The sequence below is a fragment of the Lithobates pipiens genome, unplaced genomic scaffold (genome assembly GCF_037356315.1).
Source record: "Lithobates pipiens isolate NorthernLeopardFrog02 unplaced genomic scaffold, aLitPip1_a1.2 Scaffold_22, whole genome shotgun sequence".
In the NCBI taxonomy this organism is placed as follows: Eukaryota; Metazoa; Chordata; class Amphibia; order Anura; family Ranidae; genus Lithobates; species Lithobates pipiens.
In genome coordinates, this window is record NW_027507784.1 from 335,335,720 (window position 1) to 335,348,702 (window position 12,983).

Consider the following 12,983-nt stretch of genomic DNA (forward strand, 5'->3'; position numbering starts at 1 on the left):
GCTCTTAAAAATGTTCTTTTCCCCGAGATGAATTTACCTTTTGCATGGTTGGACTGAGCCACGACTCCTGCGATATTTACTGCCCGGCTCCTTTTCTTTCTCTTCTGCGGTTTTCCAGGAGCGCTGCAGAATGGCACCCGGTGAAGGGTGATAAAATAATATCTCTCCGGCTTAATGGCGGCAAATGATATTAAAGCAAGAGGGATAATGAGGAGAGGAAGGTTATCTTAGTTTATATATTCCATAAATCTGGAGGGGCTCTGTGATAGCTTTGCATTCTCTGCCACGGAACATCCATTACCTATTTAGTCAGGGAAAAAAAAAAAAAGAGAAATTGCATGCAGGGCGATTCTGATGACGGTAGAATGAACAGACATTATGAAGGGTATCTTTGTAGGAAAGGACTAATAATAACGTTTTTCAAATGTAAAAATATAAACTTACTGGATGAAGTACAAGGGTTATAAACACCTAAAATGAAAAATGAAGAAAGCATATCCTTCTATAGTGTGTACCTGCCACTATCCAAAGCACCGAGTGTAATTTCTGTCTTCTCTCTCCGCCCTCTGCTATCCAAGTCACTGCTGACAATCTTAGCCAACCTCATGCTGTTCTGGGAGATGCCCCCCCTCCCCAGCACACAGCAGGTGATTGACAGCCTCAGCTGTGCATAGTTCCTCATGGGACTGTATAGAAGGGGGTGTGTCCATTTCCTCCACTCTGGTTTCAGATCACACTCATCTCTTTCCTCTATGATGTGTAGTGCATGACATCAGATCTCCACCTCCTGCCTTCTGGAGAAAGACTGTGTAAATTCTGAACTTTTAAGCGCTATAGGAGATTATTATTGTTATATTACACAATTTATATAGCGCCAACAGTTTACGCAGCACTTTACAATGTATAGGGGGGACAACACAATTACAGTACAGTTCAATACAGAAGGTACAGGAGGTACATTCTAAAGGGAGGGGGTGGTGGTACAAAAGGTTATAGCTGCAGAGAATGATTTGATGGGGGTGGCTCGGGGACAGTTGTTAGGAGGGTGTTGGATAGGCTTCCCTGAATAAATGAGTTTTCAGGGATCTCCTAAAGGTGGACAGATTAGGGGCTGATCGGACAGACTGGGGCAGGGATTTCCAGAGGATGGGAGAGGCTCCAGAGAAGTCTTGAAGGCGAGCATGGGAGGAGGTAACAAGGGAGCTAGAGAGCAGGAGGTCCTGGGAGGAGCGGAGGGGACGATTTGGGTGATATCTGCAGATGAGGTTGGTGATGTAGATGGGGGCGAGGTTGTGGATGGCCTTGTATGTTATGGTTAGCATTTTGAATTTTACACGGTGGGGGAGGGGGAGCCAGTGAAGGGAATGGCAGAGAGAGGCAGCCGCCACGGATCGGTTAGTGAGGTGTATTAGTCTAGTAGCAGCATTCATAATAGACTGAAGGGGGGAGGAGCCTGCGTAAGCATAGGCCATTAAGGAGAGAGTTGCAGTAGTCAAGGCGGGAAATAATCAAGGAGTGAATATTGGCACAGTGGTGTAGTGTAGTGTAGTGTAGTGTAGTGTAGTGTAGTGTAGTGTAGTGTAGTGTAGTGTAGTGTAGTGTAGTGTAGGTGGCACAGTGGTGTAGTGGTTAGCACTCTCACCTAGCAGTAAGAAGGGTCGCTGGTTCAAATCCCAACCACGACACTACCTGCCTGGAGTTTGCATGTTCTCCCTGTGCCTGCGTGGGTTTCCTCCGGGTACTCCGTTTTCCTCCCACACTCCAAAGACATGCAGGTAGGTTAATTGGCTTCTGTCCAAAATTGTCCCTAGTATATAAATGAGGACCTTGGATTGTAGCTCCTTGAGGGTAGGGACTGATGTGAGTGTACAGTGATGGGGACAATTGTAGACACTCAGGTTGAACTGGATGCACTGGTGTCTTTATTCAACCTTACTAACTATGTAACTATGTAATAAGTTGCTTTGTGATGTCATTAGTCAGGAAGGGTGGAATTCTGGAGATGTTGTGGAGGTAAAGGCGGCAGGATTTAGCCAGTGATTGGATGTGGGGCCTGAAGGAGAGGTCAGAGTCAAGGATTACACCCAGAACCCTGGCATTTGTGGAGGGACCAATGGTTGTGGTGTTGATATTAATGGTGAGATGGCTGCAAATAAAAAAGGTACAATTTATATAGAAGGATTTGTTTCATCTCTGTGTATCAGCTGTGAGTCACTTTGCTGGGTATATGTGAGGGTTTACAACCACTTTAAAGCAGATCTTGTAATAAATGCATCCCTACTTCCCCGTGTAGAGGGTGACACCATCATTTGCAGATTCCTGTGTCACATTCCTGCCATAAGCCTGCTTGGCTGAGCATTGGTGAAGTCCTATCTGTCGCCTCTGTTCCTTGAAGCTGTCTGAATGCTTCTAGCTCCCAGTGCCTACAACATTTTAGAATGCTAGCAGTCTCCTCTATGATAACACCATGAATTACAGTACTGGGGTTTTCAGCCTCATTTATGCCATGCAGGGGATTATTGGGAGTCTGCAGGCCAGTCAAGTTCCTCCATCCCAAACTCACCCATTCATGTCTTTATGGACCTTGCTATGTGCACTGGTCAAAATCATTTGGTGGAGGGGGGATTATGGTGTGGGGAGTTGTTTTTTAAGGGTTGGGCCCCTTAGTCCCAGTGAAGGGAACTCTTAAGGCGTCAGTATACCAAGACATTTTGGACAATTTCATCCTCCTAACTTTGTGGGAACAGTTTGGGGACGGCCCCTTCCTGTTCCAACATGACTGCACACCAGTGCACAAAGCAAGGCCTATAAAGACATGGATGAACGAGTTTTGGGTGGAGGAACTTGACTGGCCTGCACAGAGTCCTGACCTCAACCCGATAGAACACCTTTGGGATGATTTAGATCGGAGACTGCGAGGCAGTCCATCTCAGCCAACATCAGTGCCTGACCTCACAAGTTGCGCTTCTGGAAGAATGGTCAAACATTCCCATAGACCAGTGATGGCGAACCTTGGCACCCCAGATGTTTTGGAACTACATTTCCCATGATGCTCAACTACACTGCACAGGGCGCGAGCATCATGGGAAATGTAGTTTCAAAACATCTGGGGTGCCGATGTTCACCATCACTGCCATAGACACACTCATAAACCTTGTGGACGGCCTTCCCAGAAGAGTTGAAGCTGTTATAGCTGTAAAGGGTGAGCCAACTCAATATTGAACCCTACGGACTAAGACTGGGATGCCGTTAAAGTTCATTTGTGTGTAAAGGCAGGCGTCTCAGTATTTTTGGTAATATAGTTTATATAGCACGTTAATCATTTTTGTGTTAGAGAAGACTAACCCCACCACTCGGATTCTGCATATGCACAGTGCTGCTGTAAGGTTTCGTGTCCTGGCAGAGCTCTTTGACCCATCTATGCATGTGCGGTTTTACCATGCATTCACAAAGACAGGGCTGCTGTGGGTGTTTCTAAACTTAGCGGTGTCTGTGCAAAAAATCCCCAGCATGTGTGCAGATGGGTCGAATGGTTCTGCTGGGTGTTGAAAGGCTGTTCAGAACCCTTGGGGTGTATCTGCACATGCACCAAACAATCAAATATGGTGGTGCCAGTGGAGGAGGGAGTGAAGTTTATCTTTAAAGTAAAATTAATAGCAATGGCAGTTCAATGTAAAAGGGCTAAGAGGGCCCTGCTCATAAGAGCTTACAATCTAATGGGGAGGGGCAAGTGATCCAAAAGATAACAAATGTGAAAGATGATCTGATAGATTAATTAAAAGGGTCAGTTGAGGTGTGATCGGCCATCCTGAAGAGATGAGTTTTCAGGGATCACCTAAATGTGGCCAGAGTAGGATAGAGACAGATAGATTGAGATAGAGTTCCAGAGGGTGGGAGAGGCTCTAGAGAAGTACTGGACTTGAATACGGGAGGAGGAGACTAGGGCAGCTAGAGAGCAAGAGGTCTTGGGAAGAGTGGAGAGGACGGGTGATATTCGGAGACAGAGTTGGTGATTAGGGATGAGCCGAACACCCTCCGGTTTGGTTCGCACCAGAACCTTTGAATGGACCTAAAATTCGTACGAACTTTAGAACCCTATTAAAGTCTATGGGACTCGAACGTTCGAAATCAAAAGTGCTCATTTTAAAGGCTAATATGCAAGATATGCAACAGACAACACCAGCAATAAGGGGTATCTTCAGGTGCATACTGTGCTGGAGGCACACAACACCCACTTTAACTCCTGCAGATGCCGGTATTAGAGAACACCAGCAATAAAGGGTAGATACCGGTGTATACTTTGCTGTGCTGGAGGCACACAACACACACTAACTCCTGCATATGCCTGTATGATAGAACACCATCAATAAAGGGTAGATACAGGTGTATATTGTGCTGGAGGCACACAACACCCACTAACTCCTGCAGATGCCTTTATTATAGAACACCAGCAATAAAGCGTAGAAACAGGTGTATACTGTGCTGGAGGCACACAACACCCACTAACTCCTGCAGATGCCTGTATTAGAGAAAAACAGCAATAAAGGGTAGATACAGATGTATACTGTGCTGGAGGCACACAACACCACTTTAACTTTCAGATGCCTGAGAAAAGAACACACTGTCCTTGCCTATCTAGCTCTTTCCCTGCATGCCGGAACACACTACACAAGGCCACCACGCTGGCAGCCTTATGTAGTGTGGGGCGTGTACTAAGCATCCTGCCTGTGGCCAATTATGGCTCTCCTCTCTGCCGGCACTGTGATTGGCCAAGCATGCAGGGTCACAATGCATCCTTGGCCAATCATGGGCCAGCAATGCACTGCGATGGCATAGTGCATTTGGTGTGAACGGTCCACAAAGTTCTGAATTTGCTGAACAGACGAACGGCCGATGTTGAAAACCGAGCTCATCCCTATTGGTGATGTAGTTTGAGTTGTGGATGGCTTTGTATGGTATGATGTTGTTAGTATTTTGAATTTAATTTCCTGGGCAATCAGAGGCCAGCGGAGGGATTGGCAGAGAAGGGTTGCAGACAAAGAGGTGACAAATTCCCTTTAAAAAAGTTGGGTATACTCAGTTACACAAATGTCAATATTCGAGTATGTTCTGTCGCTTCAACACTGAATATGTTTAAATGTTTTCTACAGAAGAGAAAATCTGGACCGTTGCTCAGCACAACATCACCGATCCAACGCCTGTACAGGGATCGATTTCCGGGAGGCCATACTCTGCCATACTTAACTACAGTGCCAGTGCTGAACAGCTGGAGGCCATGATCAACAGCATGGAATACTGCGAACAGGAAGTGGTCTATCACTGCAAACATTCACGGCTGCTCCATTCGACTAGTAAGTAAAACAAAAAATCACTGCTGAACACGCTTTTATCTGGTCATGTTTGCTAATAGATTTTTTTTTTTATATTACATTTTGTGTACTGTAATGCTTAGCTATAGAAATGGGATAAGGTATCAGTTGATCAGCTCATTCATTGGGTATATAATATGTGAAAAATTTTGCTGCTGTTTAGCATCTGGTTTTTGTCATTAATGGTGTTTCTTGCTCCTCTTGGGATGGATTTTATGACTTTTCTTTGGTTGTTTTTCTTATGTTTCTCTTTAGGCTGGTTGTTCTGTTTTCTCATGGGCTATTTTTTATGCTTCTCTGTTTGGGTTGAGTGGTATGTTTACCTTTGTATTGTTTATTATGACTATTTTCTGGGATGGCTTTTATGATTTCTCCCAAGTTGTTTTTATGGTTCTTTTTTCAGTTGGATATTCTGTTTTTCCTTGGGATTGTTTTTCAGGATTTGCTCAGGCCTGGGTGTTTATTTTTTAGCTTGGGTTGGTTTTTATGGTTCTCTTTGGGCTGAGTTGTTTTTTCATCACTTTTTTTTTTTTGGTTGGGTGTTCTGTATTCTCTTGGAATTTTTTATGGTTCTGTTTGTGTTGGGCATTAATGTTTTCTCTTCGCTTGGTTTGTTTTTATGGTTCTAGTTCTGTTGGATGTTCTGTTTTCTCATGGGTTGTTGTTTATGGTTTTATTTTCATTGGGTTTTACTGTTTTCTTCTGGGCTTTTTTTAAGGTTCTGTTTGCAATGGGTTTCAATGTTTTTTGTGTTGTTCATAGTTTTTTCCTGGGTTATTTATGGTTCTATTTCGGTTAGATATTACATTTTTCTCCTGGGAATGTTCTTTAAGATTCTCTCTGGGATGGGTATTCTGTTTTCTCTTGGGTTCTGTATGCTTTTGGATTGAGACTGGGTTCACACTCCATAGAGAGATGGTCACAATATCCTGATATATAAGAATTGGACCCACATCCAATTCGCATAGGTGTGAACCCAAGCTTAATGTTTTATCTTGGGTTTTCAAAAATTCTGTTTCAGTTATATGTTAAGTTTTCTCTTGGGATTGTTTAAAAACATTCTATCTGAGCTAGATGTTCTGTTTTCTCTTGGACTGTTTTGATGGTTCTTAATGAGTTGAGCGATTTTGTTTTTTTTAAATGTCTCTTTGGTTTGGTTTTATGTTCCCTCTTGTGTTGATGTTTTTGGTTCTTCTTGGGTTGACTGTCTTGGTTTTTCTTCAGTTGTCTTTCGTGGTGCTTTCTCTCTGGTGGAAGTACCCAGCCTAAACCATTATACGTAGAGGCCAACATACTGCTGGCCCATTGGTTTATACAGACTCCAGCTACTGAGTGGTATTTTTACCCTTGAGTTGTTTAATATAACTCATTTTTGGGTTGGCTATTGTAATTTCTCCTACTTTTTTTTTTATATGGTTCCATTTCAGTTGGATATTCTGTTTTCTCTAGGGATGGTTTTTATGGTTCTCTTTGGGCTGAGTGTTATTTTTATCCTATGAGTTGTTTGTTTAAATACTTTGTTTGGGTTGGGTGTTCTGTATTCTCTTGTTATGTTATTGATCTATTTGATTTAGAACCATATTTTGTTAATTTTGTTCTGGTTCTATTTGATTTAGGTGTTAATGTTTTCTCTTCTCTTGGGTTGTTTGTATGGTTCTAGTTCAGTTATGCCCCATACACACTATGTTTTTCTGCTGAGTTTTTCCATCAGGTTTACCAAAACCATCTAGTAGAAGGGCCTGCGTGATTGCATACAAATGGAAACTCCTAAGGTTTGACCTCATATTATATGGTTTTGGTAAATCTGAAGGAAAAACTCTCTGGGCTGGGTGTTCTGTTTTCTCTTTGTTTGTTATACTGTTTGCATTGGGTTTTTATTGGTTTCTGCTGAGTTGTTTTTAATGGTTCTCTTTGCATTAGATTTCAGTGCTTTCTCTTAGCCCTTGTACACACGGTCGGACATTCCGACAACCAAATCTGTCGGATTTTGTCCGTAACTGTTGCATACACACGGTCGGACAAAGTTGTCGGAAAATCCGATCATTCAGAACGCGATGACGTTATTTCGTTACGACGGGACTACGTTCAGGCTAGTAGCCAATAGCTTTGATGTAGGAATTTGATCTGAGCATGCGTGGCACTTCGTCTGATCGGAATTCTCTACACATGATCGGAGTATGTCCGATCGGAGCAATTTTACCAACAATGGTGACCCCACAATAGGGAGACTACTTTTTTTGCGGAAGGGAGTTTAACAAAACTCGTTTCCACTCATTGTCCGATGGAGACCACACACAGTCGGAATATCCGACAAAATGGTCCGATCGGACACATTACGTCGGAATGTACAAGGGCTTAGGTATTTATGGTTCTATTTCGATTAGATGCTGGTCTGGATGTTCTCATTGGGCTGGAGTCTCTGTTTTCTCTTGGGATGGTTTTAAAGATTCTCTCTGGTCTTGATGTTCTCCTTGGGCCGGAATCTCTGTTTTCTCTTGGGATGGTTTTAAAGATTCTCTCTGGTCTTGAGTGTTCTCACTGGGCAGGATTCTCTGTTTTCTCTTGTGTTTTTTTATTTTTCTTCTTGAGTTGGATTTCATGGTGCTTTCTCTGTGGTTGCCCAACCTAATTCATAATGTCTAGAGGTCCACATGCTTATGGCCCTTTGATTATTACGGAATTCCAGCTGCTGGGTTAAATGGTATCCATGGAAGCTCATGCTGACTCTCACTAACTTTGGTAAAGGTCATATCAAAAATGAACCTCGGCAAACTTCACAATAATTCCTCAAGAAACAACGCTGTGATGCATTAACCCGAATAGTTCAGCTTCTTTTACTTTTAAAAACTTTGCATCTTCCTCTGGCGAGCGTGATGTCCAGGAGGCCTCATTAGGAATACAAGATGTAATTATACAAGTCAATAGGTAATGAGATACTTACTTCTCCTCAGCCCTGAATCTGAGTTTCTGAACAAAGATAAGAAACTCATTTAAAATAAATTTCATGCAAAACTCTGTCTGGTTAGTTATGGTTGTTAAGAGATTGAATAACATTTGCAGTACTTCTCTGCTATTCTTTCACAGCATGAGGCCAATATTTAATTTACAGGTACTGTATGCTAAGACTGTGCAATCCACTTTGGCTGATAAAGCATTGATGAGGCACGCTGATGCTGGAAGGATTCTTGATAGGCAGCTGCAGCATTAAGGAGATAATTGAGATGATACACTTGTACTATTGTCAAACAAAAAGGCACAAAACACCTAAGGGCTTGTTCACATGTGAAATTTGGGGGCGGTAAAACCTCACGATTTTGTCACAGTGTTATGCATGTGCTTTGCTTTAAAAATAAAATAATGTTTGCAAGACACCATGGGGTTGCTCTACTAAAGCTGGAGAGTGCAAAATCTGGTGCAGCTCTACATAGAACGCTTCCAGTTTTGATCAATTTTTTTCTTTTTTTTAATTGGTTGAACTAGATGGACTTTTCTCAACCTGACTAACTATATAACTATATATGAACAAGCTGAAGTTAGGCGTGGTTCACACCTATGCAGGTTGCGGTCGATGCATATTCCAGGTGCATTTTTCATTTTTCAGTACACGTTTTTGATCCATTGAAGTCTATGGAACCAAAAACACAGTTTGGTTGCCCTTCTCTGCACTTTCTCCAGTTCCCAGATATCCTTTTTGAGAACTGGTGCTCAAAACTGAACCGCATATTCCAGATGAGGTCTTACTAATGATTTGTACAGGGGGGCAAAATTATATCTCTCTCTTTGTAGTTCATACCTGTCACGTACCTGGTCGCAGTCTGAAGTGAGGAGGCCCTTGTATCTCCAACCCGGGTCCCGCTGAGGATGGAGATAGAAGGACCCAAGGGAAAGGAGGAACACAAGTGCCTGCAGATGTAGCCCTGGAAGCTTGAGGCAGATGATGCGACTTTGAGGATGCAGGAAGTCGCAACAGGTCGCAGGAACGGAACTGCGGACACCCGGATGACAGCTTGGGGCCAAACAGGAGACAGGAGCGTAGTCACAAGAACAGCCGGGTTCGGAAGCAGGTGGGCAGCAAGGTACCAAATCATCAGGCAGGAGCGGGGTCATTTAGGAAGTCGAAATCAGGAGCCATTAGTTAGAGATGAGGAAGAGTCCAGAAGCAAGGTCAGGGCATGCCAGGGGTTCAGCAACGGATATCAGACATGCAATGGCAGGAATCACAAGGAACGGGTACAGGAACAACTGAAGATTGGTCAGCATCTGCTACAAGTCAGCGCACCCCTTAAAGAGGAGGGCCGGTTTTGAAAAAAAATAATTTAAGTCAGCAGCTGCAAACACTGTAGCTGCTGACTTTTAATAAGTAGACTTACCTGTCCAGGGCGCCCGCGATGTCGGCCGCCCGAGGCTGACCCGTCCCTCTGTGTCGGGTCCCGGCACCGCCATTTTGGGTAAGAAAACAGGCAGTGGAGCCTTGCCGCATAACTGCCCGTTTCCTACTGCGCATGCATGAGTCACGCAGCGCTTTGTGAATGGGACGCGCTGTGTTCTGGGACACACAGTTCCCAGAACACAGCGCGACCCATTACCCAGAAGACGCCGCACGGAGGAGAGAAGAAAGAAGAACTCTGCGGAGGAGGAAGAGGCAGATTAGGATGATGTGCCTAGCAACAGGCATTTCTGGTAAGTAAAGATTTTTTTCAAATTTTTAATGTATTTTCTTTTTTCAGGGTGGCCCTCCACTTTAAATAGGCTGTCTGGCACCAAAAGGGACGCAGGGATGCACACCTACAAATGTGCGCACACATTGACGCTTGCATTCGCGTGTGCGTTTGCGCGCCCCGCGATTTGTACAGTCCCTTATGCGCGCACGCAAGTAGTAGTAACGCAACAGTAGTTCTCTTACAATACCTCTCTTAATACAAGAAAGGACTTTGCTCGCTTTGGAAACCGCAGCTTACGATCGCGGGTCCTTAGGGGTGCGCTACAAATGTATAAACAATTTGTCCATTACCTAGCTTATAATCAAACAAGCAAGATATTTATTAAAATACTTGTGTCAGGTTATAACTAAATAGTGCTTAGAGACGTCTGTTGGACGGAGATGGAGTTCGACTTCGACCAGAGAGGACCATTTTTTCTGAATGCCTTTGGTCACCTGTGTCTTCCTATGAATGGGACTCTCAACTTCAAGGATTCTTTTTGTGCTCAGAAAACCTGTGAAAAGCTAGAAAATAACAGATCTATTGTAAACAGTCTCATCTGATAAACAGCAAACTTGAGAAAACCTGTATTGTATTTCCAGGCATTGTAAAGGAACACTCCACAAATCAAACCAATGTGTTTTCTCTTCTCTTGATAAGAACGATGATCCCGAGTCAGTCCGGTGCTGAATGCACACGTGAATGAAGATAGATTGTCACTGATGACTCCTCATCCTTGGGTAGAGACCTAGAATAGTTTATTTGCCCAGGGTGACCTTTTATCTAGTTTTCTAAGTGTCTTTTCTGAGTTCTGTTGATTGTGCTATCAGAATCCAGGAGAAAAGCTATTGATTCAAAGTGCAATTTTCAGAATTTACTGCCGCCTGGCCTCTGTTGTGTTGTTACCGTGTTCTGTGATGTGATAATTGGTCTGAGTGTTACATGAGAAGAGATAGGAGGGCTGTAGGGACAGACTAAGCCCCTGTACACACGGTCGGAGATTCCGACAACCAAATCCGTCGGATTTTGTCCGTCGGATTTTGTCCGAAACTGTTGTATACACATGATCGGACAAAGTTGTCGGAAAAATCCCATCTTTCAGAACGTGATGACGTTATTTCATTACGATGGGACTACGTTCAGGCTAGTAGCCAATAGCTTTGATGTAGGAATTTGGTCTGAGCATGCGTGGCACTTTGTCCGATCGGAATTCTCTACACATGATCGGAGTATGTCCGATCAGAGCATTTTGTCGGAAAATATTTCCGGCAAGTTGGAAAATTTGGTCCGACGGATATTCCGACGGAAACAGTCCGATGCATACCACACACAGTCGGAATATCCGACAAAACGCTCCGATCGGACACATTCCGTCAGAATCTCCGACCGAGTGTACAAGGGCTAACTGTAGTCAGTTATAGATTGCTACATTGAAATTACACCTCTGAAATCTTTGCACACTCCAAATTATCGCTATTGCTCATTTTGAAGCTTTCAGCTTTTCTGCTAATTTACAGCCCAAACTCACTTATGAATGGAATGCCATATTGTGTGTTGGAGTATTTAAAATAATTTTCGGTCCATATGTTTGGTCCATATGTTCAAGACAAACCTTGGTTCTTTTCCAAAGAGAGAGAGAGAGGCTTTATTGAATGACCTAGAGCAAGAAGTAAAACTAGGAAAGGTATCAGAATAAATGCATACAGTCCGATCCTTTGCCATGTGCTTTTACTGATGAAGCTTTGCTTTGAGGCAAAACATGTTGGGTAAAGGGATTTTTGTGGTTTTTAATTATTTTTCTTAATTTTTCATTATGGGCACTTAGATATATTGGGGTAATGTGGATTTCGTTGTTGGAGGAAAAGGGAGATTTTCATGGACTGGTGGAGATAGTGGATTGATAAATGTGTATTCTTTTTCCAGGCTGGAAGGGTCCTATGATATATTTGATGTTTTTGGGCAACCGAGCCTTTAACATTTACATAGGTAACAAAGGGAAGACACATTGTGGGGAGATGCTGGTGCTGCTCACCCCGATATAGGCAGAGAGATTGGGAAGATTCCCCCAGGGGGGTTTTTAGGCAGCTAGTTGTAGAAAATAAGAAAAATGAACGTTGGGTAAAAAAATAACAATTACTTTATTAAAAGGTGAAATAGATTGTAACATGAGTGTTAAAATATGAGCTTGAATGGGAGTATACCCATACCAAATACAGGAGGTAGCAAACATGGGAGTTATACATAGCATATAATAATGACTATTGCATAGCAGTTACTGACGCGTTTCGACCCATAATGTTTGGGGTCTCTTCAGAGGATGAGTTTGCTAAGAGAAAAAAGATTTATATTTATATATCAAATTTGTTTAGAAACAAGATATAATATAATATATGCAAAATGCTTAGTAACAAGTAGCACATAATTACCACTGCATTTGGAGATGCCCCTCAATCAAAAAAATCCCCCACACGCTTTGAGGCGAAACATGTTGGGTAAAGGGATTTTTGTGTTTTTTAATTATTTTTCATTATGGGCACTTAGATATATTGGGGTAATGTGGGTTTAGTTGTTGGAGGAAAAGGGAGATTTTCGTGGACTGGTGAAGATAGGGGATTGATAAATGTGTATTCTTTTTCCAGGCTGGAAGGGTCCTGTGATATATTTGATTTTTATGGGCAACTCAGCCTTTTACATATTTACATAGTAGGTGAGGTTGAAAAAAGACACAGGTCCATCAAGTCCAACCTATGTGTGTGATTATATGTCAGTATTACATTGTATATCCCTGTATGTTGCGGTCGTTCAGGAGCTTATCTAATAGTTTTTTGAAACTATCGATGCTCCCCGTTGAGACCACCGCCTGTGGAAGGGAATTCCACATCCTTGCCGCTCTAACAGTAAAGAACCCTCTGCA

General features: G+C 42.9%; 1 protein-coding gene across 1 annotated transcript in view; it reads left to right on the forward strand.

Annotated features, from left to right (window-relative positions):
• The window catches only part of LOC143925079 (contactin-associated protein-like 5), a 591,832-nt gene that overhangs the window by 324,368 nt on the left and 254,481 nt on the right, over window positions 1–12,983 (forward strand). Inside the window, exon 11 of the mRNA XM_077449666.1 lies at window positions 5,151–5,351. Coding sequence (XP_077305792.1) covers window positions 5,151–5,351 — 201 coding nt within the window. The remainder of the gene's footprint in view (window positions 1–5,150; window positions 5,352–12,983) is intronic.